At 42.6% G+C, this 27,453-nt stretch overlaps 1 protein-coding gene across 3 annotated transcripts in view; it reads right to left on the minus strand.

The window, feature by feature from the left end:
- LOC147117825 (regulation of nuclear pre-mRNA domain-containing protein 1A-like) overlaps positions 1 to 27,453 on the minus strand; it is a 65,520-nt gene that overhangs the window by 25,698 nt on the left and 12,369 nt on the right. The window contains exons 3-7 of one of the 3 annotated variants that reach the window (XR_015078537.1): positions 18,792 to 18,898; positions 18,590 to 18,687; positions 13,745 to 13,871; positions 13,449 to 13,624; positions 13,032 to 13,298 (exon numbers count right to left, since the gene is read on the minus strand). Coding sequence is in view for 2 of the 3 variants with exons in the window: in XM_085989174.1 (XP_085845300.1) it covers positions 13,389 to 13,624; positions 13,745 to 13,871; positions 18,590 to 18,687; positions 18,792 to 18,898 (568 nt within the window). In the remaining variant the exon portion in view is untranslated. Of the gene's footprint in view, positions 1 to 13,031; positions 13,299 to 13,379; positions 13,625 to 13,744; positions 13,872 to 18,589; positions 18,688 to 18,791; positions 18,899 to 27,453 lie in introns of those variants that run through there. The other 2 variants (XM_085989174.1, XM_085989173.1) reach the window with 2 other exon arrangements.

A 27,453-nucleotide genomic window follows, 5' to 3' on the forward strand; every position in this document is an offset into this window, starting at 1 on the left:
TCACCTCTCATTCTTCTGAACTTGAGAGTATAGGCCCATATGGATATGGATGCCTAGCATATAGTTTTTTTTTGCTTAATCTGCATTGTCAGACAATTTTATAGAGCCATTAAACCAAAGCCCTTGAAGACCTGGTAAATATTTTTCAACCAACAACTCCAAAATACAGATTAACTGATCATTCATTTCATTGCTGTTTGTAGGATCTTGCTGTTCACAAATTGGCTGCCACATTTGCCGAACAAGCAGCAGTGACCGTAAAACACTTTGGTACACCCAGAGTAAGCAAAAGGCTCCTTATAAATAAAAGATTCTTCCTTTTCTTTGATATTGGCTGGAGGGGGTGCTATTGTTGGTTGTCCCAGTAAAAATGAATCAACATTGCTAATTCTCCCCTCTTCCATCATTTTTGATCATTAACCGAAGAATACTAACAGAGTTGGGAAATTTGCTCATCTTGATCACTAGTGTTAAAAGATTACAACATCGAGTGCTGCCCTGAGTAAAATAGTTTAAGGGTACAGTGGTTCAGTGCACCCATGAGAAATGTGTATTTCGGATGAGATGTCAGTCCTCACAAGTGGACGCAAAAGATCCCATGGCACTACCTGTATTTCAAAGAGGAGCAGGAGAGTTCCCCTCCGTGTCCTGGCCAATATTTGTCCCCCAACCAACATCACCAAAACAGATTATCTGGTTGGACACATTGATGTTTGTGGAAGCTTGCCATGCACAAATTGGCTGCCGCATTGCCTACATTACAACAGTGACTACACTTCTAAAGTACTTCATTGACTGTAAAGCACTTTGGGACATCCGGAGGTTGTGAAAGGCGCTATATAAATGCACATTCTGTGTGTTACTGGACTAGTAATCCAGAGCCTTGGACTGATAATCTTGAAAATGCAAATTCAAATCTCACCATGACAGTTTGAGAATTTGAATTGTTAAAAAAAAAAATCTAGAAGTATAAAAGCCACTATAAAATAAATGTGACCATGAAGCCATGGGATGGTCATAAAAACATAACTGGTTCACCAACATCCTTTAGGGAAGGAAGCCTGCTGTCTTTAACTGGTCTGGCCTATATGTGACTCCAGTCCCACACCAACATGGTTGACTTTTAACTGCCCTCTGAAGTGGCCCAGCAAGCCACTCAGTTGTATCAAACTATCAGGGCAACTAGGGATGGGCAATAGATGCCAGCTTTGCCAGTGGTGCTCACATCCCAAGAATGACATTTTTTTTTAACAAAATGACCTTCTCCATCCGGAAACAAAATTGCTTACTACACAGAGATTTATTGTTATCCATATTCTTTCAAGTAGTGGACGAGGTAAAAGGAATTGCAGGACATCAGTAATAGATACTTGTTATTATTGCCATTTGTGGTTTTTTTTTTGGAAGGGCAGTGTGCAAGACCCATTTTCTAAAATTTTTTCATCGTCTTTCTCCTCGAGTCTCCCTATGCTATAGACTATGCCTAGTCAAGAGTACAGGTGGGCCTACCCTCACACCTCTCAATATCATTGTAACATCGACTGCTTGGAGCTGCACACGAGTGGCTCCAAGGTGATTCTTCCTATCTTTTGGGAAACATTTAGCTTTGACTTGGTACTGTTGAGATTGGCACAACACACAGGAGCTCCAACTTTGAATACAAGTCCTACCCTTCCATGATGCAGCAGAATTATATTATTCCATAAATATAGTGCACAACTCGGTGAGTGGCAGTGCCTCTGACAACATGGCAGTGTGCAGCAAGCCTATTAGGAAAAGAGGTATGCTTATTGTTCGCGTGGTGGCCAGTTAAAATCCGCCCAAACTTTCTAGAGAAGCATCATCCACAAAATCCTACGAAAATTTTGATTGGGAATTATGATGAAAAATTATGTATATGTAGGCCCAACTACTAAGTGTCGCCATTTCCTTTTTCTACTCATACAGACAATAGGCATCAGCCTGGGCTCAGTGATAGCACTCTCACCTCTGAGTCAGGTACCTGCGACTTCAAATCGTACTCTAGTGATTTAAGCACATAACCTAGGCTGATGCTTCAGTGCAGTACTGAAGGAGTGCAGTACTGGCAAAGGTGCCATGTTTCAGATGAGATGTTAAACCAAGGCCCCATTTTCCCCGCTCAGGCACTATTTGGAGAGCAAGGACGCTCTCCTAGCATCCTGCCCAACACACATCCCTCAACTACCATCACGAAAACAGGTTAGCTTGTCATTTATCTCATTATTGTTTGTGGGACCTTGCTGTGTGTAAGCTACATTACAAGTGACAACATTTCAAAAGTACTTCATTGGCTCAGGACATGAAAAGTGCTACATAAATGCAATTTTCCCCTTTCTTTATAATACACGCTGAACGACACTGACCATTTATACATGTGATAATAAATTCAAAGCAGTGATAGATCAAGAATCTGGTAATCAAGTGCGCCACAAGGCAATGGCGCTTTTAATTATGCTGGAATACTACTGAGCCCACTAGGTCTGCTTTATTCTGTCTGCAAGGACACATCTTACAAGTGTGGCATGGCACTGATTAATAACAATACCATGAATTCTCCACTGAACAATGAAATGATCAACAATGCCCTGGCTAGAGCAGGAGGAGACGGCCACATGCAGCAATTATGCTTGCAAACAAAGCACATGATCCAATACAACTGACAGAAAACCGCAATGGAAACACACAACTCCTCAGCTACCTCAATTGAATGTGGCGCAGTGTGGAATCAGTTGAAATTTCACTGTTGGTGGGGCTGGACAGACAACTCCTGGCTGTGTTGTGTGTCATACAATTGTTATGCAAGTAGTTCTGTGGGCGTAAATCCACGGCAACTGATTATTTTGTTCTACAAAAGTGCGCCAGATTTTCCACCGATTCTTGATTATCGGGCAGAAAAGATTAAGTAGCGGGTGCTGCAGCTAATGTAAAAACTAGGAAAATCTGTGAGGTATTAAAATTGTTGGGTGGGTTGTAACATTCCATTTCAAAATGTTTGGAAAACTCTTGTGTCAGGTTTCCTCTATGGGAAGTGTCCGCGTATACCTGCAATATCAGTTATGCAAAACCCATTGCTGGTACTGTATTCTGCCCCCAAGAATCAGCATGCAGTTGCACTACAAGGCCACTAGGAAACGGTTAGCCCACGTCACGGGGCACCATGGCCATTGTCAAAATCGGAGTAAAATGACTTCTCATTTGTACATGAACATAAGAATTGGAGGAGTAGGCCATACGACCCTTCGAGGCTGCTCCGCCAGTCAATAAGATCATGGGTGAATTTCAACTGTAACGCAGCCACCAATCAATGTAACCGTGAGAAATTTCCACATATCCTTCCACAAGGGTCATACTCCCTACCCGGCTGTTAACCCAACCTCAAGTTCCTAATTTCCACTCCTGCTTTATCAATGTTTCTGTTCTCCTCCATTCCCTGTATTTGTGCTTGAATATTCCCCTCCCCCCTTCCCCAATTCACTCTCCATGCGTGGATGAAATTCAGGCCTGGGGAGCCAACTGCACACCCCTCCCTTCCACTGAGACTGTACAGTGGACTTAACAGTGGGAAAGGAAGCTCTCCCCCCCCCAACGTTGAGCTGATATCCCGGCCCTGAAAAACAGAAGGGTAGCTTACCAGAGCCCCCTCCTTCCAACTCAGAGAGTTTGAGCTTCCTCCTGCCTGTTGAGGGAGTTTCCTTGCCTTTTGTTCCTCCACCCCCACCTGCCCATTCTCTCCCCCACCCCCCCCCCCCGATGTTCCCTGTCAGCACCTCCTCCCTCTGGCTGCCCCTTTCTCGTCCCTTCACCCATTCTCCTCTCAAGCCTTCTTCCTCCTCACCGTCTCCAAACCTGCCTAGGTCCAATTCGCCCCCTCCCCACCAACGTTGCTTTACCTGAATTTGGTCTTGACATCCATATAGAACACAGTGGGAGGTCAACTAGTTATATATTAAAATCTCTGGGTGGGTGGCATTACATTTCAAGATAAGATGGCTCAGTGGTAGCACTCTCACCTACAAGTCAGAAGGTTGTGGGCTCAAGCCCCACTCTGGAGACTTGAGCACATAATCTAGGCCAACATTTCCGTGCAGTGCTGAGGGAGTGCTGCACTGTCGTAGGTGCCGTCGTTCAGATGAGATGTTAAACCGAAGCCCCTTTTGCCCTCTCAGAGGCGTAAAAGATCCCATGGCACTATTCAAAGAACAGGGGAGTTCTCCCCAATGTCCTGGCCCATATTTATCCCTCAATCAACATCACTAAAACAGATTATCTGGTCATTATCACATTGCTGTTTGTGGGACCTGGCTGTGTGCGAAATTGGCTGCTGCGTTTCCTACAACAGTGACTACAAAAGTACTTCATGGGTGTTAAGCATTTTTGGATGTCCTGAGGTCATGAAAAGCACTATATAAATGTAAGTCTTTCTTTACGATATCAATCGCTTCTCTGGGCTTTAATTTGACCTGTAATATTGGTTAAGCCTCTAGGTGGAATTGTGATAGGCCTTTACTGTACAATGTTACAAGTCATTTTATGCATCATTAGGCCTAAACAGCAGTAGTTGTCACTGGAATTAGCGTTAGCGAGTCAGCATATATCTACAAATAGAAACTACGAGGTGCCTGGCCACCAACATATTTTCCCTGTACCCGTGTCCAGATTTATTGAACCAGTGGTCAGTGATGAATTTCAATAAAAATGTATTCTAAAATGAAAGATGTGTTATTTTTCTGTAGAAGCTCACCCTCAGTCTTTGCAAAATCTGTTTTAGGCACACTGGCTCTTCCTTCAAGCCTGTTATTATCTCCTCCTCTTAACCAATTCTCACCTTGCACTTCAATTATGAACTACTGTATTAAAAAATCTCATTAGCGAGTTTTATTTCTACAATTGACCAGCAAGCATACTCTGTCTGAGAAGTAGAATATAACGGTGCTGGCTCCTCACACTGACTGGCTCCTCCTCGGCACAGAGTGCTTTCCGGGCTTTGGTTAGAACCCACCCAAACAGAGAAACTGGTTTCCAGATTTCTTCAGACTCTGTTGGCCCACCCATGGCAGTTTGGCATACCTCCTTCCAGCTAAGCAGCTTACCATGCCACACCCTAGATGAGAGATAATGCCAGCTCCCGACAACAGAGTTTGCTTGATTACCTCTACCCCACCCTTGGCTGAGTGTATGAGTCATCCTAGGCCTCCCCCCTACCTTCCACAGGTGAGTTTGCCAGCTCCCCCCGCCTGCCCAACAGAGGTGGTTTCTCTGCATTTCTTCACCCATGTCCTCCCACTCATCTCCCCATCTTCGCAGTCTCTCCTCTTACCCCTCACCTGATCCTTCCTCTACCTCTCCACTCCTCTTTCCCTCTCCCAACAATCTTCTTCCCCTACCCTCTAATCCTACAAGGCCTGACAGCTTCACTTGGGCTTTACTGCCTGTCTGCAACACCACAGCAGACTGAAAGAGCAACTGGTGGTGATGATTACTTCCAGGATCTGTCCAAAAAACTGCCAAATGTGGGGGTTTGGGACACTCACATCTGGGTCTGGGACACTCACATCTGGGTCTGGTATCTAATCCCAGTCAGACTGATGGGATAAACACATCCTCTCTCTTTCAGCTGTAAAGATTCTAAACAAAATTAGTTTTGTTAGTGTTAACCCAGTTGCTAATTTTTTTTTTAAACTGGAGGAGCACCTGTAGTGTTTTCTAGGAAGAGAAATTCATTCTAAAAGTTTTATAAATCATGTTCAACATGAACCTCATTTTACTGAGATAGCAGCTTGGAGCCCTTGCAAGGACAACGAGGTCAATAAATACAGATCTGTTTTTAAATTAACCACAGCAAGGTGAGAAAACAATTCTCAACAGATTGGTCAGCCAGTCTCAATATCCATGCAACTTTTTAAATGGTGGTGTATTGCTTTTTTTAAGGATTACAATTCCCAGAGATATAGATCAGCCGGAATATTTACAGAACCTTTAGATTGCGTTTTATTTTCCATAAAGGTAATGATCTTCATGGGTATGAATCATTTTGAACAGGAACATGGAAGCAGAATACGAGTGCCATAGCTTTTCTCTTTCAGCTAGGAATCATATCTGAAGAACTTCTTTCAAATGATTAATTACAACATCCAAAAACATTGCACTTTCGTCCTGAATCAAGTCCAGTGAAGAAATTTCATTTCACTATCAATTCAAAAGCCTCGATAATGGAACATATACACACACGATATACATAAGGCTTACTGAGTGAACTTGAGTTACTTAGGATTTGTCTAGAGCATGTGTGGTCAGACTGTTAAGTGAAAAACGTGTTGTGTTGACCCAACACAGATCCTGTGCCAGGACTTTCCTCTAGCAACACATGAATGTGGTCACTAATTAACTCCAGACTGCTTTAACAGCAGCAACTTGCATTTATATTGTGCACTGTCAAAATTTAATACCAAGCCACATAAAGAGATATTAGGGCAGGTGATCAAAAGCTTGGTCAATTTGGTAAGCTTTTAAGAACCACTTAAAGGAGATGTAGCGAGGCGGCGAGGTTTGGGAGAGAATTAGAGAGCTTAGGGCCGAGGCAGCTGAAGGTAAGGCCGCCAATGGCGGGGCAAAGGAAACTGGCAATTCGCAAAAGGCCAGAATTGAAGGCGCGCAGAGACGTCAGAGCGCTGTAGGGCTGAAAGTGGTTACAGAGATAAGAGGGTTGAGGCCATGAAGGGATTTAAACACAAAGATGAGAATTTTTAAATCGAGATGTTGTCGGACCAAGAGCCAATGTAGATCAGCGAGCACAGGAGTGATGGGTGCACGGGACTTAACGTGATTTAGGATGCAGGCAGCAGTTTTGGATAAGCTCAGGTTTACGGGGGGGGGGGGGGGGGCGGTGGTAGATGGGGGGCCCGCCAGGAGAACATTGGACTAGCTAAGTTTAGAGGAAACAAAGTCATGGATGAGGGTTTCAGAAGCAGATGAGCTGAGGCAGGGGTGGAGTCGGGCGATGTTACAGAGGTGGAAGTAGGCGGTCTTGGTGATGGAGGGGGATATGGAGTCGGAAGCTCAGGGCTAAATAGGATGCCAATGATACAAACAGTCTGGCTCAGCATCAGACAGTGGCCAGGGAGAGAGATGTAGTCTGTGGCTAGGGAACAGACTTTGTGCTGGGGTCTGAAGACAATGGTTTTAGTCTTCTGCGGTGAGTGTCTCACCTCCTGACTCCCCAAAGCCTTTCCACCATCTACAAGGCACAAGGAGTGTGATGGAATACTCTCCACTTGCCTGGATGAGTGCAACTCCAACACCACAAGAAGTTTGACACCATCCAGGACAAAGCAGCCCACTTGATTGGCACCCCATCCACCACCTCAAACATTCACTCCCTCCACCACCGGCGTACCATGGCTGCAGTGTGTACCATCTACAAGGTGCACTGCAGCAACTCGCCAAGGCTTCTTCGGCAGCGCCTCTCAAACCCGCGACCTCTTCCACCTAGAAGGACAAGAGCAGCAGGCGCATGGAAACACCACCACCGCCAAGTCCCCCTCCAAGTCACACGCAACCCTGACTTAGAAGTATATCGGCCGTTCCTTCATCATCACTGGGTCAGAATCCTGGAACTCCCTACCCAACAGCATTGTGGGAGTACCTTCACCACACGGACTGCAGCGGTTCAAGGTGGCTCACCACCACCTTCTCAAGGGCAATTAGGGATGGGCAAAAAATGCTGGCCTTGCCAGCGACGCCCACATCCCATAAACAAATTTAAAAAAAAACTTTAACCCAGGCTGAAGAAAATTGTCCCAGAAACGAAATCTACGGGCAAACCTAGGTTTTAGTAGAAATCCAGCAAAACCCATGGAGGTAGGTAACTCCAATGGGTCAGTGATTCTGGATTAACCTGGAACATTCGGAATATTTGAGAGAAGGAAAAAAAAGTGGGGGGGGGGCAAATCCATCAAAAAAATGGTATTTGACAATTAAAATTGATCTTCCCAGGAAACACTGAGGTGTTAAAGCTAGCATATCCTCATACTTCTCCCCTTCCCCCTTGCATTGGTGGCGGATTTAAAGGTGGCTGCTGCTTAGACAGCGGCGCACAGAACCACATGGTGGCAACACCCGAACCAGCAATAATAACCCTTCTGAAGTGGAAGCCACGGCTTACAGAAGACAGGACAAAATAGTTAGATATCAATTCCTTAGCAGTTAGCAGAGGCAAATCCTTTTACGAAGCAGATTTCTATGGGTTTTTTTTTCTGTGTTTCAACATGGGTCTTGCAAAGTTGGCTTCAACCCGCTTTGTGCCAAAATGCTCTGGGGAAACAAAATTTAAACTGCACCAACAACCTCTGACAGACTCTGAGGTTTGGGCACATGCCAGAGTAATTATATTTTCAATAAAAAACAAAACACTCCAGTGGATGCCAGCAGTCAGCATGCGCCGTACCGATGATGTTACAAGACCCGCACTAAAGCATTAACCACTGACAATTGAAAGCTGGCTGCTACTTAAAATTGGCAATATGGATTTGATAGTTTACAAATGCAGATTTGTATTTTTGGACTACCAAATGACATAATACATTACTGCATCGTGCACAGACCAAAAGACCCAGGTTATGCAGACACAAGTGTTCAGGCTTCCTTAAATAGCAAATTGCTGAGCATCAAGTGCAACGTCAAGTGGAAACAAAATGATCAGAGGGGAGGGGAGGGCACTTAACCACAGCAGTACTTTGAGTGGCTTAGTGGGTAAAACCACTACAAGTTTTACGCACCGGGGTTACATCCCTGGTATCAGCTGAAGCCCTGGACAATATAACACTCGTATCCCAGGTCTAAGGCAGCTAGGTGCAGAGAAAAAAAAAGGTTCCAGGTCTTGATCACTAGCCAGTCACCCATGCTGGAAAGAGCATGTGGCTAATGTGGGGACACAGGTTTGGACAGAGCTGTGATCTTTTCTGCTTTCTCCACAAACAGCCTTCTGACACTTGCTGACTATGCTTACAGATGGAAAAGGTTACTCGAGTGAGGTATAGGGAAGTTGTTGGCAGAAGTAGAATCCTACCAAACAGGAGTTCAAACTTTAAGAGGGGGGAGAGGGGGTGAAGGGGGAAATGCTTAACAACTGAGCCAGAAGCAACAAGTCCAGCACTTGCAGAAGTGGTCTGCACTTTCCAACTCTCACGGATCAAGACAAGGCAGCTGAGAGTCATTATATGTGAGGAAATTACACAAATGCAAAAAGTAAATGCAGTCTGCTTGCAAAACGTAATGATTGTTTCACTCTCATGCATGCACACTTATCAAACATTTCTGTATAGACCAACTGACCTAGCGATAGCAGTAAGTACATACTGCTAAGATACAAATGTCAGGTCATGAAGTCTGGCTCGAGTATAGCCCAAATATTTATCTCCTCGCCAATGATTGCTTACCCCAATAGAATCATGCAGCACAGGAGGCCATTCAGCACACTGTGCTTGTGCCAGTTCTCTGAAAGAACTATGCAATTAGTTCCACTCCCCTGCTCTTTCTCCATAGCCCTGCAAATTTTTCCTTTTCACGTATTTATCCAATTCCCTTTTTAAAAAAAAAGTTATTATTGAATCTGCTTGCACCACTCATTAAGGCAGTGCATTCCAGATCATAACTTGCTGCATAAAAAAATTCTCATCTCCCACTTGGTTCTTTTGCCAATTATCTTAAATGTGTGTCCTGTGGTTATCGACCCTCCTGCCAGTGCCAACAGTTTCCTTATCTACTATAGTGGAGTTCCCAAGTCCAGGTTGTTATAAATCTCATCATTCATCAAGAAACTACTCGTGAAATAACACTGGACGGCCAGCTGGTGGCGCCGTCCAAGGAGTATAAATACTCGGGCGTGGTCTCCAGCTTTCCAGGGACATTTTGTAAGACAAGGAACTAGTGAAGTACAACTAGACCTCCATGTTCTGAAACAAGTTGATTAAAGCCTTGCTTTATGCTCAAACCAAGCGCGTAGTGAGATTTATTACGTCACAGGTCATAATCAATAAACTATAGTGGCGCTCCCATTCGTTGCCTGTTTATTCTGAAGCATTGTTGAGATTAGGTTGCCAAACTAGATGCAATCTCTTGGCAGTGTTTACAAATCTACAGACACAACCTATTAGAGTCAGAAATAGAATACTGTTATCCTTGAGCGGCCTGGACCTCAACTTCTGCTTCTGGAGATCCAAGTGTTTCTATTTCACAACATGTATCGTGCTATCCCATCTCCTGTATTTAAAAAACGATTACATGAATATTTTGGATAAAATCTTGTATTCTCACAGAATTCCCTGTAGCTGCTTCTTGAATTTAATCTGGGGTGTTATTAATGAACCAGCTATCAGTAATGCAGTGCATCAAAAAAGTGTCACTGGCAGTTGAAGAGTTATAGATGTTATTTTTTTTTTAAACAATTTAACTGCTTTGTGCTACCTTCAGCATAAACAAAAGCAACTGCACGAGAAAAAAAGGTTCTGGTTGTGTACTGCAGCCGTGGAACAGAAGATGGGTTTCAAAAACTCCAAATGGTACAAAGCACATGAGTGGCACTTCATTACATGACTCATGACATCCTAAATGCTTCACATAGAAGGAATTACTTTGTGGTCTCACAAACAGTAATGCAATGAATAGTTAACTTTAGTGGTATTGAAAGAGGGAGAAATGTTGGCCAGGACACTGAGGGAACTCTGATCTTTGAAAAGTGCGTGGGATTTTTAATATCCACCTGACAAGGTAGACAACCCCTTGGTTTAATGTCAAACAGCACGGTTTTCCTGTAGAGTATCAAGAGCTTACAAAATACTCAATGTGAAAATGCCAGAAATAATTTCAATTCTTTTAAACCCGCACCATAGAGTAACACAAAACATGCTTGGATGGTAAACAGTCACATTCAATTTTCTCAACTATTTTCCTGCTGTGAAGAAGTTGTTTAAAGCAAAGATGATATATTTCAGAAATTGAGTGACTTATAGATTGCATTGAATAGCTGTTAAAGGAAAGATCCTATTAGTCCAAATGATCAAATAGGGAGGGTTACATTGTGCAAAACAAGCAGTACTTCCCTTCCAATTAAAGATAATTGTACTGATCACGCAAAAAACATTAACCAACTTGAAATAAAAATCTCTGTACAGCCATGACTGAAACACTTGTCTCAGTTTTGCTATATATCATAAAGCAAAGTGTTTTTTTAACATAAGACATACAATATGCGTCACTAATTAATTTGCGCTTGTAAGGTATAGTGCAAAGAAATGAACATTTTTTTCTTTAAGCATTTACAGCCTTTAGATACAGTTCAGGATTACCTGAAAACTGCTCCAACTATTTATCTTCACTTCAGAAACAGAATACTCCCTAATGTTCACATCTACATTTGTTACACAAAGCATTCTTAGAACTTCTTTGAATGCCAAATTATGGAAAATGTTATATATAGTGAATTTCCTCCCATTAAAGTTTGGGTTGAAACTAGTTTGACTCGAGCTACTTAGGATCATCTAAGAAATACACAATCTAGGTTAGACTAAAAAATTACACTGAATTCCAAAGCTTAAAAGTTAGATTAAAATCTATTATCACACCACCTCAGTGCTCAGCAGAACTGCAGCAGCTGCTATTTTAATGCACTTGGATGTTTAAGCATATCAACTCTGAAAATGGATGGCCAACAATGTAGGAAAAACACAGTTTGTTTCTACAGATAAATGTGCTCAGGAAACATCTCCCAAAGTCAGCACATCAACAGCATGTCTGCCAAATATCTCTACTTCAGCCAGACAGGCCTGTTCATGTCAATGATAAAATCTGGACAATTATCAGGGTTGCTCTGAGCAAACAGAAAGCAATTATACATCACTATGCAGCCATTTTTTAAGTTAATATGCAGTTATACAGCAATGAAAGCTATAGAGTTTTCCTGGACACACAGGGGCAGTGTAACAAAATTGCTCACTGTAAAATTCAATTGAGATTTAGATTTTTCTCTTCAATTATTTTCCTTCCTCTAGGCATTGATCCACTTACTGGTATATTCACAATTAGCAGTCATCAATGTTTGCATTAAGCTGCGCGGCCACGCAGCGGTCTGGAGCTCCCGCGCAGGCCGCTTGCTGGTTTTATAATGAATAAACCGGGCATGCACGGAAATTTAAAGGGGGCACGCACCCTACCCAAAAAATTAAAGGGACCATTGGCGGTTATCCTCTGGTGTCTCACCCAAATGGCCACTATTCACCTGAGCCTGGATGGTGGGTGTCGACAGGCCAGCTGACTGCAGAAAACATCAGCCGATCTCAAACTTGTTCTCACCCGGTGTTCACGTGCGCAGGAGTTGCTGGATAGCAAATCAGGAGCGGGCACTTTGGTTGAGTGTAGCTTGCCTATCACTGCCCCAGCTGACATCAGCCAATTCAGTACAGACTGAGGATAAAAATTGAAACCTTCCTGGTCTTTATGGCTCAGATAAATGGCGCTGTGTCTCGAGCCATGGGATTTTTAAGGCAGTCCCGCCTTTGCCAAGTGCAGAAGGACAGGCCAAAGATGGTCATCCCATCCGTCTGAGCTAGATTCAGAAGCCTGGTCCCAGTCATAAAAAAAATGTTGCAACACATAATTCAGTTAAGATTTTCAGTTTGTAAAAAATCCCTAAAACCAACATTTGCGAATTAAAAAGAAATTATGGTGTAAGGGGAAGAAACAGCAAAAAAATTGCTCTGTGCATATAGGAACAGGAGGAGGCCATTCAGCCCCTCGAGCCTGTTCTGCTATTCATTTAGATTATGGCTGATCTGTATCTTAACTCCATTCACCTGCCTTGGTTCCACGCCCCTTAATACCCTTGCCTAACAAAATCCTATCAATCTCAGTTTTAAAACTTTCCAATTGATTTAATCAGTCTTACTGGAGAAAGAATAATTGTGAAACTTTTGAGAGAAAACAAGGCTGTAAGCAAACATCAAGATTAGATTGGATACCTTTTTAATGTATAGTCTGTGTGGACAAGTAAAAGTCCTATTGCCTCTTTAGAATGCACGTTTCTTGAAAGGGGCCTTGCAACTGCAAAGCCAATGTTCCTTTGGCTCCAAAGGCGTTCATTATTATAATGGGGTCTGTACCTGAGCTATCCTGCTCAAAATGAGAACACAACACATATCGTTTCTTTGTGGTTTGTTTATTTCTTTAATCGGAAGACTGTCAAGTGATTGAAGACCAGCAATGTGTGGCATATCCACGCCCACCATCTGTAACAGAAGCTATGGATAGTTAATAAAATCAACTGCGGAGGGGGGAAAAGAAAAAAAGCAGTAATATTTGGTACTTACCCCAGCATCCTAAAAGTATGGAGTGCTTTCAAACAAAAAAAAAGTAACAAGTGAAAAGAAATTACGCACTTCCAGTTTACGTTCTCTCTCTGCTAGGATTTCGTTTTGACTACGGATGTAATCAGCCAGCATACGTGCCAACTGCTTGCGATCTTCCAGCTCTGCAGCCAGTCTGCCATTGTAGTCTGCCAAGAGCATGCAGGCCTCATCCACTGTTTTGGAAAGTCTGTCTGCGGACTCTTTGTCTAAATTGGAATCATAAACCACGTAACATTATATTCACGTGAGAAATGTGCACAACTGTTACTTTCATTTTAAAATTGCAAAGCAAGCAATTTTATATTCTTTGCCAAGTCTTTGCTTACCTGTTATTTTATCTAATAGAGAAACATCTTGAACCTCTGGTGGCAATGATGCAATCTTCTGTCGAACGGCTGCATCACCAGAAGCTGCATTTTCCAGCTCTTGCAATGATTTAATTAGATCCTCAGTCTGATGCACAAAACAAAAAGTGATAAATGAGATGAAGGATGGTCTTGCCTGGATTTCAATATCCACTCATATTGCCACTCTTTGGTAACTGCACAGCTCTGTTAAAATGTATATACGGTACAACTGCTCATATTTGTGCAAAGAAATGTTTGTGGGGGTGGTCCATCACTAGCTCATTTATACCACATATTATGGTATTTATTTGACTTGAAAATTTGAAGCTTTACATTAAAATACTGTATTTTTTGATAAGTGAAAAATAAAACACACATTGGCCCAGAACTTGGTGTCGGGGGCTTGCCGCGTGTGCAAGCCCCCGATGTGCACTTACCCGGCGCGCCGACATCTGAAACCTGGCCCGCAGTGGATTTCCTTTCAGTGGCCAGGTTCTGATGTCGGCGCGCTGTGCTAACCTGACCCAGCGGCGTAGTTAGTGCGATGTGCCGGCTGGGATCAGGTGAGCACTGTTCAGCCAATCAGGGGAGGGGAAACTTCATTCATAAGTTTGAGAGTAAGAACTGTCAAACTCATGAGAAGTACTGCACCCCAAAACACTACTTAAACTTTAAATAAAATTTTAAGAAACATCCCAATCATTAAATTAAGTATAAATAAGTTTAAAAAAATAATTTAAACAATAATTTTTTTTTTGAAAAAAATAAATTTTTAATAAAAAGGGTCTAAAACTAAACTTACCTTATTGTAGAGTCTTTAAAATAATAAACCTGTGGAAAAAAAAATTCTAAATTGCACTAAAACACCACTTACCTGTAAAAATAAATACTTACGTGTGCTTTTTACAAACGTAAAGACCGGAGGCCTTTACACATGCGCAAATCCCCCAAAACAGAGGAGATCCAAGACGCACGCGCTGCCCCCTACAGCACACGCGCTAGCCTCTTCAACTCTTGGGTTAGAGGAGAGGAAATGCCGGTTTTCAGCGCATGCGCTGTGCATGCTGAAAACCGGCATTTCCTCCGGCCAGACGCGTGAGTACCCCTTCCGTACTCACGCGTTTGGGGAGGAATTACTGCCCCATTAATACCTATCATTATACTGGATACTGAACCTTACAATTCTAAGTAATTTGAGACGTCAGATTAGGCCTGCTATAACAAGGACAGACCAGAAAGGGGTAACACCAATAAGACAGATGTACAAATATTCTAATCCAACACAAGAAAAATAAATCACTGCAAATTAACTTCCAGGTTCCATTACCATGTGCAGTGTAAAATGTACTGTAGACATTCTAAACTGTCTTACTGTTAATGTGTTGTAATCCATTTTTTTGATATTACTGAGAAACACTTATTGATTAGACAGTTAACACTGATAACTCTTCAAACTTTCAAATGGGACGTCTATCAATAACAGGTTCAGTTGGTTTTGACTACGAGTTCGCATCATAAAGCAACATTAGAGTTAGTAACAATCTAAACTAGAGAACTAAAAAAAAGCATTAAATAGAACATACTCATGCAACATGCATTATTTATTTTCTCCCTGGGGGAAGGACACTCCAACGCATTTTACTTTGTGGGTAGCAGAAAGAAAGAAAAACATTTTGTACAGTTCTCAGAGATAAGGTAGCATTGTAGAAAAGGTCTGCTGTGAAGAGAATAATGGACGTCTGACAGTTATTGCAAAGCAAGACCTGACGTTATTGTACAGGTGATGGCTGTAAATTGCGGCATGTTTACGGTTACAGCTTTGTAGTTTCATCGGAACCTGAGATTTGATTATGGCTTTAGAATTCATCCAAAGTTTACGCAGTGGTTTTATTCAGTTTTGGGCACATTTGCACACTGTCAACAATGCAGAAGATGATTGCCCTGATACTCCATTACATAGTGATGAATGACAGCTCAACACCATAGGACAGTATCATTAGTGCATTTGTCGAGAAATAACTTGCAGTACATTACTGGGAAATTCTGTGGCCAGTACATGTAATTAGATTTACATAGTACAGTATATCTTTTAAGATGCCTGTCACATATTAAGCTTCAACCAGTGAGAAAGCCATTGAAAGAATTTCATTTTTTTTCAAATTTATTAATCTTCAAAATAAAAAAATAATTGAATAGGGACCGAGACAAATGCAGGGATAAAAACAATTCAAAGCCATTCCCAAATGTATTTTCTGTCAGAACAATAAAAGTTTTGTAACACAGTCCAAAAGGTAATGTTTCACACAAAAAAAAATTTAAGCTGGTAACAGACAATTTATCTGTCCATGTGGTTAAGTCAATGTTGCATGCACTTTATTTTGAGTACATTTGTCTCAAAGGTAGATAAATGCAAAGAAAGCTCTGGTTGACATAAAGAGAGAGAGATCAAAATTCAGAAATTGTCAAGCCTAAATCAAATAATAGTCTCTTGAAATTTGTTGATGTAATAGTTCACAGTTAGTATCACAAATAAATTGAGATTTAAAATACAGACCATTGCAGACCCCTGAGATAATGTATGTGTAGCATAAAGTACGTAATTACTAACTTGATGGAAGTTGATACTGTAGAAGCATTTATATTTGTGATAAATCTATTTGCGCTCTTTCATGGGGCCAATTAGCCCGCAAAAATATCCTTACCATGAATAATATGGACCTGCAAACAGCAGAACATGTAGCACACACAATAGGTATTCCATGATTGTGTGCACGTCCAACTCAAAAGCTTTTATTGTGAATATAAACAGTTCTGCAATATTTATTCACGTGAGGGCTCATTAAGTAAAATCCAATTGCTGCCATTTTCTGCTGATGTATGCTTCCACAGGCATCATTCTTACTGTGTGAGCAAGGATAATGTCAGCCAATAGTTAACCGTGGAGGTCACTACCAACAAGCCCAACCCTGCTCCTCCACTTTATGTCCAGCCATGGACACCTTCCAAACAAATGTTAATGCACAGCAATGAAGAGCAGGAAACTTGGGTAAGATTATTCCTCATCCCTAGTCCAGGGTGCCGAGACTAACTGCAGCATCCAAATTGCTATTCTAGCCGAGATAAACTAACTCAGCACTAAAATTCAATCGAGGTACATTCTGTACCCTCTACTTTTAGAAGCATGTTCTTCTTACAAACTTTTTGACAACTACTCAAAGTTGCTCGAATTGTAATAGTTTTTAAATAGTTGTGCAACCACTGGTCTCGAATACATGATTTTCTTTATACTAACGAAGCCAATTAACAGAAAGAAACCAGTCTCATCTTGAGAAATATATGACCATGCATGAATTAAAGAACGTCATCCCTGCAGAGCTTTCAAAAACATAGCGAGGGCTGAGTTTATAAAAGTGAATGCCACAGCTAGTTTGGAATTAGACAGACTAACTTCACATCAAAGCTAGGTGGTAGGGCGTGGTTCTTGGGGATTCCCATTACTGACATCATTGGGACACGCCTACTTCAGTTCCTCATCCACAAAATGAGGGTATTCTAGGTTTCAAGTACTGGTTTCTCAATGTTAACATGACAATCCTTCAAGGGATAAACAATTCATAAATGCTTGCACATTTTCCTTGCACAATAGGTCTGAGTATCTAGCTGTCATTTATTGCTTTCCTTTTTGCTACACTTCTCCACTTCCCTTCTCTCCTGAAGGTACATACTCCTTGCTGGGATACAATTCTGTAGATGCTCTCCAACACTTCACCCAAGTGATTGTTACTCCAGTGTGAGCCTCGACAGCAAGTGTTCAGCTGTTCAACATCAGGTATCAGAGTCAAGCCTGATCTTGTCATTGCCCAAAACAGACCCATCAAGCAATGTAGGCTTCCTGCACTACCAGGTGCTGCTGAATAGTGATAAGGAATGTGAACCTTGACTGATTTACACCTCATAGGAACTCATGGAAATCCATTCTAATTCAACTTTATATTGAAAAATCAACATCATAAATGTTCAACAGGGAAATGAGGGTGGATAATACAGCCTGGTAGCAATTCGACAATTCCATCTACAAGTCAGTGCTTTTTCCCATGCCAGTAGTTCTATTTTGTAATTGTGTTAAATTGTTAGAAACCCGTAGCAATATACCATTTTCAGAAACCTCATTTCACTGGGGGGTCAAACAAAAAAATGTTGTCTTGGTGTTCCTGCTAATGAAACAGACATGCAAGCAATCTGATCCGTCTCCAGCCCAGTTGTTTTTAATACCCCTCCCCCCATGTCACAGTGTAATGAAATGCAGGGGAAAAAAGTGCAAGTTTCAAGTGTGTACATGAAAAATATTTGATGCAGGAATACAGCTTCCGATGAAAAAACTCACAAAAGCTTTAGATGGTAAAAGAGTATTGTTACCAGCTCCATTAAACATTGGGCCGGTGTACTATTATAAATTGGACACAGAATTTCCCGGTAATGACCTGCAAATTGTGTGACAAACCTGATGTCATGACATCACAACTGGCAATCCTCTCCTGCAAGGCGTTGATCCTGCAACGACACAAAAAGCACTAAAGGATGGCATCCTCGGCAACATCCACCGCGTGCAGGGAAACTAACCCAAAACAGAATAAAATCCCAACGTAATAATCGATACATTATTCCAATTTAAACCAGCCGCAACCCAATTCTAGAGAGTGATTACAACCTTGAATTCTGATCTTAAGAGTTTAGTTGAAACCTGTTATTGGATTTTTCTTGTCAGGTATGCATGCATAGCTATATGCAATGGTCATTACTTTACATTAAATAAGCTGGCGTTACCTCTGGTGGTTCTTTCGGTGTACTGTTGGAAAGATAGTCGTCATCTTCTTCCTCCTGTATTTGTTCAAAGGTACGTTTCTTGGCCTTTTTTTCTGTTGCTTAACAGGCAGCAAAAGACAAATTTTAAATTTACTTTCAAAAGTCAATAGGTAAAAAAAGTGACTGAGCCTTCAACTGCTGAGGGCTACGTATTTATACTTACAAAGAATCTGCTTAAGCTGGTCGATGAAGTTGTTTTCGTAAACCATCCTCTCTTGCCAAATAGCCAACACTCTTTCTAAGTGCTTCTTGCAATTCTCATCGGATTCACTGTCAAGCAAGAAAAGCAGCGCCAGATTAGACGATTTAATCTCCAAAAGGGACACAAATCAATGCCCAATTCACTAAGGTGTACGGTGAAGCAGTATCAAATCTGCCCTACAACATCTCTATTTCACTGGGTATGATCAATTAGGAAACCACACATTTGTAGTGTAAATTCAGCGTTTGAAAGATCACACCCTTCAGAGATTTTTTTAAACCTAGAATTTTAACTGAAGCAACTCTTTCTTTTCCCTCCATCACAACACATGTAGCATAACGTCAATGACCAGTTGATTTAGAACATATTAGCACAAACATTATTTGTTAGGATTGGGGTATAGATGTAACATAGATCGATATTTTTTAAAAAAGCCCTTCAGCCCATTTGATCTCATCCTTCAGGATACCAATCCTGTCTCCCCATTACAGCATCTACCAGTTTCTTAAATCAGTCCAGCGCCCAGCCTCAACCATCGCTCCTTAAGAACATAAGAAATAGGAGCAGGAGTCGGCCATTTGGCCCCTCGAGCCTGCTCCACCATTCAATAAGATCATGGCTGATCTTCTACCTCAACTCCACTTTCCTGCACTATCCCCATATCCCTTGATTCCCTTAATATCCAAAAATCTATGAACCCCTCCTTGAACCCCTTTCAGCTGTTGATCACCATTAAAGAAATACTTACTGACATTTGTCCTAAACATGACCTTCGCAATTCTGCTCTTGTCTTAATGCTCCCACAAATTTGAAAATATTGTTTCTTTCTCTGTCCTTTTAAGTCCTTTCTTGAGACATCTCATCAAGGCTGAAGAGTTCCATCTCATCTAATTGTTTCTCACAGCTCCTCTTTCTAACACTGGAGTTTGTTGCTCTCCTCTACACCATCTTGTGGTGTCAGCCATGGCTCAGTGGGTAGCACTCTCACCCAAGTCAGAAGGCTGTGGGTTCAAGTCCCACTCCAGAGACTTGAGCACATAATCTAGGCTGACACTCCAGTGCAGTGCTGAGGGAGTGCTGCACTGTTGGATGAGGCGTTAAATCAAGGCCCTGCCTGCCTTCTCATGTGGACGCAAAAGATCCCACGGCACTATTTCGAAGAAAAGCAGGGGAGTTCTCCCTGGTGTCTTGGCCAATATTTATCCCGAAAACCAACATCACACAAAAAAGACCAGATGATCTGGTCATTATCACATTTACTGTTTGTGGGAGCTTGCTGTGCACAAATTGGCTGCTGCATTTCCTACAACAGTGACTACACTTCAAAAGTACTTCATTGGCTGTAAAGCGCATTGGGATGTCCTGAGGTCACGAAAGGTGCCATATAAATGCAAGTCTTTCTTTGGATGCCCTCTTTATGGATGAGTGCAGCTCCAACAACACTCAGGAAGCTCGACACCATCCAGGACAAAGCAGCCTGCTTGATTGGCACCCCATCCACCTCCTTAAACATTCACTCCCTCCACCACCGGCGTACCATGGCTGCAGTGTGCACCATCTACAAGATGCACTGCAGCAACTCGCCAAGGCTTCTTCGGCAGCACCTCCCAAACCTCCGAACTCTACCACCTAGAAGGACAATGGCAGCAAGTGCATGGGAACACCACCACCTCCAAGTTCCCCTCCAAGTCACTCATCATCCTGACTTGGAAATATATCGCCGATCCTTCATCGTCGCTGGGTCAAAATCCTGGAACTCCCTACATTCACCACAGGGACTGCAGCGGTTCAAGAAGCGGCTCAAGGGCAATTAGGGATGGGCAATAAATGCTGGCTTTGCCAGCGATGTCCACATCCCATAAACGAATTTTAAAAAATGTTGCAGTGACCAACCCTTAACAGTCCTTCAGGTATGCCCTGAACAGAGCACTATACAATTTCAGTATGACCTCTGGGGGATTTGAACTCAATATACAGGAAACTTTCGATTTACCGGCACCTAAATAACCGGAAATCTCGGTTAACTGGCAAAATTCAGGAGTAGGTTCAGGTAAGTTTTACTTCATATTGTACTTGCCTTCCTCGATCTGTTGCTGTGCAAGGGTGTGGCTGCAGCTGTTGCTAAGCTAGAGACGCTTGGAACTTGTGGCCATTGTTCTGAACCTGTTGCTAAGCAACAGGGTTTGTTGCTTTATACGGAGCTCTTATCTCTCCGTATCTTTTACTATAGCTTTCGGTTATCCGGAATTTTTGATGAACCGGCACCCCGTCGGTGCCGGATTAAAAAAAAGTTTCCTGTAATCCAGTTTACTCTAATAGTCACCCTGCACTATTTGGACATGGTGAGCGACTAGGCAACCAACACTTCTAGTCTCTTTCAACTTCCTTTTTGGTAGGTTCGAACCCACCCTTTCAGTAAATATGTCTCTTTTTCCTTCCAATATTCAATAACACGCATTTTCTTGCATTGAAGTTCATTAACCATTGATCAGTCCAGATATAAACACCATCAACCTCGCTAAGATCGTGGCTGCCCCCAGAGTTTATGGTTACCCCTAACTTGGTGTCATTTGCAAACTTTGAAATTATCTTGCACTAGGATTGCATTTCCAGCTCCGGTACATACATCAGGAGTAGAAGAGGTCCCAACAGACTCCTGAACCATCCCATTTACAGTTATGGTAATGTAGTGGTTACAGCACTGGAGTAGCAATCCCGAGATTGTGAAATTTAATTCAATAAAGCTGGTAATTTGTGAGCTAGCACTAGAAAAAATAACCATGAAAGCTACTAGATGGTTGTAAACACAAATGGCATGTTTGAGGAAAGGGAACCTGCAACCCTACTCAATCTGGCCTAAAAGAACTCCAGTCCCACAGTATGTGGGTGGCTCTCCATGCCCTCTGAAATGGCACAGAAAACCATTTAGTTGTAAATAAAAACTACAGAAGGCCCACCACAACCATATCAGGACAACCAAGGATGGGCAATAAGTGCTGCCTACTAGTGCAACGCACATCCCGACAGCAAATTTTAATAAAGTCCCACAACTTCTAGCTGAAATCCATGTCTTGCTCTTAATACCCACTGAATTCAGTTTGTAAATTTTGTCTCACGTGGCACTGGTCTTTGGAAAGTCTAAGCATACTATGTCACACGGCTTTTTCCCCCGCTATCAACTTGGGCTGTAAGTTGATCAGTAAAATCCATCCGTTCTGAAGCTATATTTGTTGGGTGTTTTCAAAGATACTCTTCCAGTCAGCTTAGTTATTGATTTCCTTAGTTTTCTAATTGAGGTCAGGCTAATGTATCTGTAATTACCAGGTATTCCTTCAGTCACCCTTCTTGGATACAGGAACTACTTTGGGTTTTGGCAGTCTGTTGAAACTTTTCCACTGTCGTGGACTCCATCAACCTGATGCTTTACAAATCTCCTCAGTGCACCGAGATATAATTTATCAGTCACAGTTTTCAGCTGTGAACCTAACGAGAACCTCTTCACGAATATTTGAGGACCAAAGCATGTGCCTTTGACATTGACGGTATATTGTTATCGTCTTTCCCAATAAAAGCTCCAATAGTAGTCTTTCGTAAGTTTATTAATCGCCAGTCATCTTCACTTTCAACTCCATACGGGTCCTTTTAGGCTCTGGACTTCCTCCAGGCTATCCTCCTGCTGTTACAATAATGGAATACTTTTGGCATCGTCTTACAGCTTCTGCTATTCCCTTTTGTCATGTTTCAGGATTTTATGACTTTTTTTGGAAAAAAGGATTTACAAATAAGTTACTTTTAATGTTGGATTTTTGTAAGCAAAATGTATTCACACAAGTTAAAAAAGGTATCGATACAAAAGGTGCTTAAAATGCGAAATGGAAATTGCTCTCCCCAGAGACTAAACAATAAGCAATTTGTTTGTTTGTCTCGGTCAGTGTTTCTCAAACTGGGGTCCGTAGAGACTTTCCAGGGGGCCCGCGGCCAAACGTAATTGCAAGCCTCCAGGCGGGATCAGAGTAACTGCGGGGCCCTTCAAACACGTGCCTGAACGGGTTCACGCAAACACGCACAAACCCACAGTGCAGCTGTTGCAGAACATGCCAGTGGGACAGTGTGGCGGTGAGTCTTTCTTCCAGCAGCATCCCAGCATGTGCATGGGCGCTCGTGCCCTCACTCACCCTGGCCAGCCTGCTGACGGCTTTCAAAATTGTCCAGCACTAAGTGGCTAATAGTGGCCCTCTGTTGCTGCAGTGTATCCAGAATTGGTGTGAGAAGCAGGCACACCCATCTCACTGATATCTGTAAGTAAATATCTGTTCTCTTAAAAGCATTCTTAAAACACTCTTTACATGCAGTGCTTTCATATTAAGTATTATAATTTAGATGGGGGGGTCCGTGATTACTAATCCATTTGAAAAGGGGTCCTTCAACTAAAAAAGTTTGAGAGCCACTGGTCTAGGTAATCAAAAATTATCTTGCATGGTGTTGAAAGCTTTTTGATCCCTGTCTGTAAACAGGGCGATAAAGAGAGAAAGACAGGGGCAGAGGGTAAAAGGCTTTATGAAACAGCGAGGCTGCAATAGCAGTCAGGCTTTTAAACAATATTGTGAAAGGTTTAGGCAGGCTCAGAAATGGTGACACAATAGTGAGATGGCTCACTAATGTGTGGAACTGTGGCATTTTCTTTATTTCATATTACGTGAAGACAAGTCATATAGACTGAATTAAGTGATTCTGGTCATAATGGCTGCTCAGTATGTTTACTTAACTGAAATCAAGCAGCTCAACGAACCGTTTGACCTATTTTACCATGTTTGTTTGCTCTGTCTTGAGCGATTGAAGTAGTACAAGGACAACAAGAAAGGAGAACTACACTGTCAGAGGGAGAACTACACTGTCAGAGGGAGAACTACACTGTCAGAGGGAGAACTACACTGTCAGAGGTGCCATATTTCAGATCAAGCATTAAGCCAAAGTCCTATCTACTGTCTCAGTGTCTTGGCCAACATCTATCCCTCAACTATCACTAAAAACGGATTACCTGGTCATTTAGCTCATTGACTTTCCTGTGTGAAATTTGGCTGCTGTGTTTCCCTACATTGGCTCAGTGGCAGCACTCTCGCCTCAGTCAGAAGGTTGTAGGTTCAAGTCCCACTCCAGAGACTTGAGCTCATAATCTAGGCTGGCACTCCAGTGCAGTACTGAGGGAGTGTTGCACGTTAGAGGGGCCATTTATCAGATGAGATGTTAATTCAAGGCCCTGCCTGGCCCCTCATGTGGATGGAAAAATCCCACGGCACTACACTATGCGAAGAGCAGGGGAGTTATTCTGGTGTCTTGGCCAATATTTATCCCTCAACCAACTTCACTAAAAAAAAAAAAATCTCATTGCTTTGTGGGAGCTTGCTGTGTGCACAGTGGCTGCCGAGTTTCCTACATTACAATAGTGACCACACTTATAAGTACTTCATTGGCTTTGGGACGTCCCGAGGTCGTGAAAGGTGCTATATAAATGCAAGTTCTTACTTTCGATTACAGCAATAATTACACTTCAAAAGTAGTTTGTTGGCTGTGAAGCACCTTTGAATGTTCCAAAGTCATGAAAGGGGCGATATAAATGCAAATTCTCTTTCTTTTAACAGGGTTTTCCCCATTCAATTTTAGTCCGTCCTTTCCCCTTCTTTACAGTTTCAACTTGGATTGCTCTGTCACTAACTTTCATATCAAACACAGTAAAAACAGAAAACAACTTTTGCTTTACACCTAAATGTCTTTTCATGATACTGCCACCAACGCAGCATTTAAGCCAGTTAAAATGTCCTGGTAACATCAAATAAAACACATTTTAATATTATGTATATTTTGAGAACCTATAGGGGCAATTCACGTTTCACAAAGCTGTTATACATGTAGGTCATTCACATTTTATGAAGGTATTGTATAATCAAGGTATGTTCATACAGAAATGGAGGTCATTTTTGATATACAATCACACATTTTAAGAGTGTGCATAATTTACAGAGCTCTGGCACACCCTAACTGCATGATGCCTGTGGAAACAATGTAGGTCAGGTCGCCAAGGCAGCTTGTTTGGCTCTGGTGTTAGAGCTGAGAATGGTGTGGAGGAGGATCTGCTGGTTGGGTTTGGTACCACTCATGGCCAGTGGGTTGGCTACTGTGTTGAGGGGTTACATAGGGCTGGATTTTCTCAGCCCAGTGGAGGCGGGCATGGAGGCAGGATTGCCGGTAAAGTAGCAGAAAGTGGGGGCGGATGGCAAACCCACCCCCGTGCCCTTTTGCCAGGAGGCGGGAAGATGTGCTGCTTCGGGTCCCATCTCCTGGAGGCAGGAAAGGGATCACATCCTTTTAAATGCCTGTTAACAGGTAGTTAACAGGCAGAAAAAAGGATTAGTGCCATTTTACCTGCTCAGGTGAAGGCTTCCCGACCTCAGAGAACCCCGCCGGATTGGAAGAGACGTGAAGGAGGTCTGTGGGGGTCGGAGGCACCTGAAAGTAAGATGTAGAAGTGAGTGATGGGTGCAAGTGTGGTGTGGTAAGTATGTAAGGTGAGTGATAAGTGTTAAAAAATGTTCACTTACCTTGTTTTCTGCCTACAGCCTTCATCCACCCTGGATCGGGAGATCCGACATCTTCCTTGTCGATTTCACAGACTGGCTGTTGGATCCTCCAACCCAACAGCCATCTGAAATCTACAAAAGTTGAAAGGTTTGATGAGTCCTGAACACAAGGACTCATCAAGCTACAGAGAATGTCAGTGTTTGACAGCTTCACAGAGCTGTCAAACGTTGACATTTCTTCTTTCAAGAAGTCTTGACAGATAGCACGTCAACGACGTGCTCGGTCAGTGACTTCCTCCCTAATCGGCCTGCTGAGCCCGCAGGGTGGGCTTAACAAGGTCAATCGGGGGAAAATCCCTCTGGTTGGCCAGAAGATGATGGAGGCGGGACATTGACCCGACAAGCAGCAGTCCCGCCTCCAACTCGTCTCCATTGAGAAAATCCAGCCCTTTGTGTTGAATGAGTCTCCAAGAACAGGCCCCAGAACACTTGGTTATTTTCCCAGTATCAGATGGAAAGCAAACATCACTCATTTCGCTTGACAGATGTTCCACATGCTCGTTGTGGGTGGGGCTGCACTTCACTATGAGGTGGAGGAGAATGCACCTTTTTTCAACAAATAGGAAGACTTATGCTAGCTTACTTGTTGCAGGGCACCCTTTCTTTCAGTGGGCGCTCACTGCAAGCATTGAGCTGGCCTCTATGAAATTGAGAGATTTGTCATGTTCCTAGAAATCTCCTGGATGGATGCAAAAACATAAGCAGAAAATGTGCAGGAACATGTCCTTCTGGCTGCAGCCACTCTAGTTTATTTTAAATTAACTCTCAGGATGTGGGTGTCGCTGGCCAGGCCAGCATTTATTGTCCATCCCTCGTTGCCCTCGAGAAGGTGGTACAGTCCGTGTGGTGATGGTGCTCCTAGTTTTTCTTTCTAGTGGTTTGCTACAACTGAGTGGGTTGCTACTACAGAGGAACGTTAAGAGTCAACCACACTGGTGTTGAACTGGAGTCATATATAGGCCAGACCGGGTAAGAACGTCAAGTTTCTTCCTCGAAAAGGACATGAGTGACCCAGTGGAGTTTCTATGACGATCAGACAGCTTCATTTTAAAAAATAAATTGAATTCAAATTCTCAGGCAGCCATGGTGGGATTTGAACTTATGTTCTTTAGATTATTAGTCCAGGCCTCTGGATTACTAGTCCAGTAACATAACCATTGCACTACCATACCCATGAATGGTATGGAGAGGCCGGATTTGTGGAGCATGTGTGGGCTGTGGTACATGCAATGTACAATTCTGAATTGGCCTTGCTGCACTTTGTTCAGAATATGACTCCATGCCCCTTGCCATTTACTGCTCCCATAATAGCTGGCAAGGTCATCATTCCCCAGGCTTTCTATCTGGTGTCCCAGATACGTTCACAAGTTGCTGTTCAGGAATGGAGGAAAAGATCAAGTGGGTTGGCTCCTTCTTAAATCTGCAAAGTATTGCAGGCTTCTGAAGGTTTATTGTGAGATAGTGGTATTCGTCTGTGTCAGTGAGGCAACATTTATCAGCTAGCTCGTGGAAGGACATAATCTGGCCCTTCAGAGGGAGCTTGTTAATCCAGCGATTCCTTTCTCATGCCGTGCTTTTTAAGGCGGTACTACACCTGGCTCCAGGCTAAGAGCTGTAGTGACAACAAAGTACTTCTGACTCTCTTATTGGTCTTCTGAGGATGCGTGATTGGTTGACTACGTAGCAAGACTGGGAGAAGACCCAAGCGTCAATTCTCAGCCGCTGGTTACATTGGAGGGCTAGGGATATAGGCTACAGTCACTTGGGTCTGAGCTTCCCTGTAGTGCCTTAAGTTTCGTAGACAAAGTCCTCCCTTGATTTGGGAGCTAGAGACATTTGAGGTGTAATCGTAGCCTTTTGTTCACCCAAAGGCACTTGGAGATGTTCAGGTCGCAGAATAAGCAGGCTAGCACCTTAGACAGCATTGGAAATAGATACAGGAGATGGGAAGAACGTTCATTTTTAATTGTGCTCACCCTACCCAAAAA

The sequence above is a fragment of the Somniosus microcephalus genome, chromosome 5 (assembly GCF_052327205.1).
Source record: "Somniosus microcephalus isolate GS21.2 chromosome 5, FLI_Smic_1.0, whole genome shotgun sequence".
Classification (NCBI taxonomy): domain Eukaryota; kingdom Metazoa; phylum Chordata; class Chondrichthyes; order Squaliformes; family Somniosidae; genus Somniosus; species Somniosus microcephalus.